The 5,541-nt window shown below is 43.6% G+C and overlaps 1 protein-coding gene across 1 annotated transcript; it reads right to left on the bottom strand.

Annotated features, from left to right (window-relative positions):
• Positions 1 to 416: 416 nt before the first annotated feature.
• Positions 417 to 3,317, bottom strand: LOC109473297 (potassium voltage-gated channel subfamily A member 1-like). Its single transcript, XM_019773173.1, has 2 exons — positions 3,230 to 3,317; positions 417 to 1,577 (listed from the first exon to the last, which is right to left on the bottom strand). Exons 1-2 carry the CDS (start codon positions 3,315 to 3,317, stop codon positions 631 to 633), a joined length of 1,035 nt encoding a protein of 344 aa, XP_019628732.1. The 3' UTR covers positions 417 to 630.
• Between the last annotated feature and the right edge of the window lie 2,224 nt (positions 3,318 to 5,541).

Below are 5,541 nucleotides of genomic sequence, written 5' to 3'. Positions count from 1 at the left end.
TAATGTGCGTTGACCTTGCAAATACGAATATAATTTCGTGTGTGTTGTTGTAGAGTCGCTTTTTATTTAGCCAAAACTGAATTAAGTGTTTATTTATCATTAAGGTCACACGTAAAATTCTCCCTCCCCCTCTGGGGTCCCCATGTACAGATATTTCTGTAGTGAAGATATTGTCTTTTTCGGATCATCCTTCTTGTTTTCCGGTTCTCCATACAGCATGTAGTGCCTTGGAGTCACCCACAGCCTCCCTTTTGCCTTATCGATGTCGCCGTCACCAACCCATGTGTACTCCAAGAGCTCTGGGTGATGTTTTTCATTTTTCTTGTCTATTTTTGAGTCCTTGTTTTGAGTCGCGATGACGTTTTTGGACATCTCCCAGGCCTTGTTAAAGTTTGTGACGATGACGGGACTGGGGAGGGAAAGTGTCATAATGCCGCAGACAACTGTCACTCCCCCTATAAGCTTCCCAGCTAAACTTGTCGGATAGACATCGCCGTAACCTACTGTTGTCATAGTGACTATGATATACCAAAATGTGCCCGGAATGCTGTTCCAGCCGTTGGTGTCATTTGGTTCGGCGAAGTATAAAATGCTTCCAAACAGGGTCATTGCGACACAAAGGAAGAAAAATTAGAAGAATGAAAGATCCAACGCTTTCAATAAGAGACCTCCCAAGTACCTGCAGCCCTTTACATGCCGTGAGAGTTTGAGGATCCGAAAGATGCGAAAGAGTCGAAGCACACGTACGAAGACGGAGGCAGTGGAACCTTTCTGAAGCTGAAAACCACCAACTATCATAAAGAAGTCAACAAAGAAGGGAACGATGGCAACAATGTCAAATATGTTCATGACGTCTTTTATGAAGCTGCATTTGTTGGGACTTGCGTAGAATCGAATGATCAGTTCGAAGCAGAACCAGATGATGCAGACGGTCTCCACACAGAAGAGTTGGTCTTCATATGCACGGTTCAGCGTGTCCAGTATGGTGTTGTTTGAGGAGATTGCAGAATCTAGAGGGTTAGCGTCAAATCCAGGAATAGTTCCCACACAGAACACCGCTATGGAGACAAATATGATACTCACAGAAATCACAGCGATGGCTTTAGCGGCTACCGAACTCTCTGGGTAATCAAAGAGTAGCCAGATGGATCGTTGTGGTTCTATGGTAGGTAGATCAGCGTAAGGATCTTCCTCCAAGCTGTACCACTCATCCTCAAGGCACTGTTTGATAATGGCTTCATCGATGTCGAAAAACTTCATCTCTGCGTAGAAAATCTCCACCGGGACGTTCGGGGGGCGCTCCATCTTATTCTCGTAGTCTGCTGTAGCTTTATGTCCCCTCTGGTAGAAACGGAAAATGCCTTCGAAACTGGGGCGGTGACGGTCGAAGAAATATTCGTCTCCGTCCGGACAGTAAAACTTTTCCCTGCGTGCATGGTCCCCGAGGAGGGTGTTGGGGTATCTGTTCAGAGTGCTCTCCCAGGTTTCGAAGATCATCCCGCTGATGTTCAGACGGAGGCGACGATCTTCTGTCGGCGTTGGCGGGCCGTGGGAAGATTCCGACGCCAGCAGTGGATCTGTTTTGAGACCATGAAATGAAAACAAAGTTACACAAATTCAGTATCTTCACAAGTATTGCCATGTTGTTTCGTCGCATTCTCTCTATATATTCGACCACGGCCTCCCGATCACTCCATCGTTCTCCAGGCCTTGGTTCGGGGTTAGTCGTGAGCAAGCCGTCTGTGATTTGCAGTAGGTCTGGGAGGGTGGATAGGCACAAACAAACAAACAAACGAACAAACAAACACAAAGGTCCACTGCCGTGACGTAGGGACCCCCACGAGGACTTGACCTTGGTCTCCTCAACGGTAACTTGCCTACCAAAAATTATGAACATCCTTTAACACATTCTCGAGTTATTCTGCTAAGAAGAAAAACGACAAACACTCCCAAACCAACTTCATAGCCTTCTGATGAAGGCAAATAGTTTGGTTTCACCACTACAGTTTTTTCCGTGGTGTTAAGTACTGACAGGGCGGTTATTTGGTGAAAGTATGAAATTTTGGAACTGTTTTTTATGATATGATTCCTCGCCCTAGCCTGGGTGCCATCCCCGTAGTATTCACCCGCTCTATAATTATACTCCCCTGGAACAACGAATATGTAGGCATTGTAATCTAAATAGGATAGAGGATGAGGAACACTTTGTATTAGAATGTAGTTTATACAACGAAGAGAGAGATGAGCTTTATAAACTATTGCAAATGTATGTTTCCCCATTTCATACATCTTAGCAACAAAGATAAGTTCATATTTCTAATGGCTTTAGACAAACCTTCGATTATAAAACACATCTGTGCTTATATCTACATCGTTACTAAGAAGCGAGAAGAAGCCAAATTATCGTAATTATTTGACTACATGTCCATAGTACATAGAATTAGCACTAGCTTGTACATTGTATATATTCATTGCAAACTGTGACGTCTTTCCTGTGACCTGTACTGTACCCAGTGGGTATTTGCGTACAATAAAGGTCCTCATTCATTCATTATAATGTCGCTAGCTTACCACTGGTAGCAAGCGACATTAGGGATCGGGCGAATACTACTGAGCATGGCACCCAGGCTATCCTCGCCCAACTATCACATCAAAGGCGCCTCCCAACTGTATTTTCCAAGATCTCTAGCCTCCTTTTCAGGCGTTCCCGGATCGGTCGTTTCTTTTGTGGGGAGGGGGGATTTTCTGATCAAACGTAGATCGCACGCAATAGAAGCAATAGAAAATATATATATGGTGGTAGCCGGAGCTTCTATTGCGTGCGATCTACGTTTGATCAGAAAATCCCCCCTCCCCCCAACAAAAGAAACGGCCGATCCGGGAACGCCTGAAAAGGAGGCTACGAGATCTCTAAAATATATGATTTCTTCCTCAAATATATCGTATGTTCTGTTGACTCTAATTCTCAGGTGTGACAGGTTTTGGGACGTCCTTGGATGATGGCAACCTTTCGAGACCTAACACAGCAGAACACAACCTACAGGATATGGCCTTACTCGTTCCCAGCAAATGACACTGACGGTCATTAGTAGTAAACATACCACAAGTCCGCTTAATCGAAATTTGTGATAGGATCGTATATCAAGGCTTTTAGACGTCTTTTAGCAATTGGTGATTTTGACATCTGACCTTTACTATACCAGGCAGGGATTTCGTTCAGGCCACTTACCTGTCTCGGCCAGTCCTCCTGTCTCATCCCACTCAAACACATCTCCTTCTCCTTCTCCCTCCTCCACACTTGAGCCGGACACACTCATGTTTCTGAGGTCAGAGAGAGAGACAACAGGATTCTTTCCACAAAACAAGAGATTTGTTTAGCACAGGAATCTAATCACCACACACACACACACACATACTAATGACACAATGCAAGTTGTAAGTCCGGTGGATCCACCCAACGCCACGGGGCAAACGTGTGTTCAGGGACGAGTTTTCTGCCCGGGGTGGTGCACAGACGTTCCGTACTTTGTTGTTTGAAACTCATGTAAACGTGGCAGCCCAGTGTTGCTACCATGGCTGACAGGCATTATTGAACAAAACTGGATAGAGACCCATGACAGCGTGTGTTCTATACACCTTGGTTCTAAGCTGAAAATCTCCAGTAATTATCAACATACCAATTATTTTTTACTTGGCTGGACACGCAGAACACAGTTTTCGCCCTATGGGGATTTCTATATATTTAAGGAACCTAGAGTGAGACGTACAGGTACCAGCAAGTTACAGAGGTACAACCACAAAATATGTGAAAATCAGCTCAAGTTTGTCGGCCCGTAAAAACCTCTTTTTTATGGCGCCTTGCGAGGGTCATGTGAACTGCAGCCTACTTTACAATACTGGGCGGTAACAGGATCAAGTGGACGAGGTTTTTTATGAGGTGGTTATAGGAACTGACCATGAATTATGACACCGTATACACGGAAAGCGGGTCATTAACGTTATTATCATATAGACATTATTATATATGCATATTTCAAACTGACACATAAGGAAGACAAATCCTGTAAATCGTTTGATCTTGCATTGAAGTGAATCCTTATCACAACGAACCAATTATCTAAAGCTGAAAGTTACAAGTACGAACTGAATTTGCCGCTGAATTTACCACTGAATTCACTGTTGAATTTCTTCAACTGTTTCTCCGCCACTATTCCATCTCTGCGGTTGCCCCAAACAATACTGCTAGGGGTGGAATTACGGTCCTTCATCCATTTTTATGTTAGCAGCAAAAGCAACGTGACCAAGGAGTGTCGAGCGGCCAAACTGTCTGATTTTTGTAGAGTTGTACCAAGTATAGAAAAAGAGGGTCAACTAAAGAGTAATACATGTATTTATGAATAATGCTTCCCCCCCTAAATTTACCGCTGATTTTTGAAAACTGACTTCATGTACTACTCTACATAAAAGAGTCTATGTCAAAAAGTTCTTTATAATCAGAAGTAGGTTTAATAATAATAGAGGAAACCCTGTCATGTAATGGTAACGTCTAAATGATAATGTAAACTCTTTTTTTTTCATTTGCCTCGCAACACTGTAAATTGGACGTTGTGCCAATCCCAAGTTCTCTGCTCCACACTCTTGTTTATCCATGTTTCTGCAAGTGACCGTGGCGTGCACACGACTAGTGTGTCCAGTTTGTGAATAGACAGGAAACTTAGTTCTCTTCGGAGTTTACAGAGAAGGGAATTGTAGGAAAAACCTTCCCTGCAACCTCAACTGTGTCCCCTGATTGACCCACAAGGACAATCCCCATGTGCCCCATCGGCGGGGACATAACAACAAGAACAAAAGACAACGCTCAGAGCGCCCTGACATGCCTAAATTTTGTTTACTGAGTCAGCATCTATTCTAAGCTCTGATTGGCCCATTGGTCAGTGCAGTACAAAATCCTGTATGCTGATTGGCTATTTCTAAGGTTTGCCATTATGATGGAGACTTTTAAATACAAGTTCGAAACCGGTAAACGTTGTGTCTCAATCGTTATCCTTCTGATGGCCAATCGACGTCCATGGAATGGACTCTTGTAATGAAAGAAACGTCCACGTGACATTTGGTGATATGTACGATTTATCCATCGATTCACTTTGAGAAAACCCCAGTTTATCACAGTTTCAATGTCTTTAGCTGAACTTAATAGACATTTCATCCAGCCAAGCAGATTTTGAAGCGATCAGAGGCTCCCACTGGTTGTCACTTTATTATGCCGTATATCCTATCAAGTGACATGCCAGCATCAATCATTGGTACCCACACGTCGGTGATACGCGCTGCGCCTACGTCAAACATTTATTTACTACATTTATTTAAGAAATTTACATTTACATGTTAAGCCCATATTTCATGGAGGTATGAGATCTCGGAACTCTTGTTTTCGTAAATTGAGTCTGGAACAGGAAAATGTTGTATGAAAACCGTGAAAATCCGGGTTTCACGCAGGCGCAGTACGTTCTGCCGACGTACTAGTGCTACCAGCCCTGCGGG

The sequence above is a fragment of the Branchiostoma belcheri genome, unplaced genomic scaffold, assembly GCF_001625305.1.
Source record: "Branchiostoma belcheri isolate BF01 breed outbred unplaced genomic scaffold, Haploidv18h27 scaffold100, whole genome shotgun sequence".
NCBI lineage: Eukaryota > Metazoa > Chordata > Leptocardii > Amphioxiformes > Branchiostomatidae > Branchiostoma > Branchiostoma belcheri.
The sequence above is the reverse complement of the archived record's forward strand: the minus strand, read 5'-3'. Positions and strand labels throughout refer to the sequence as shown.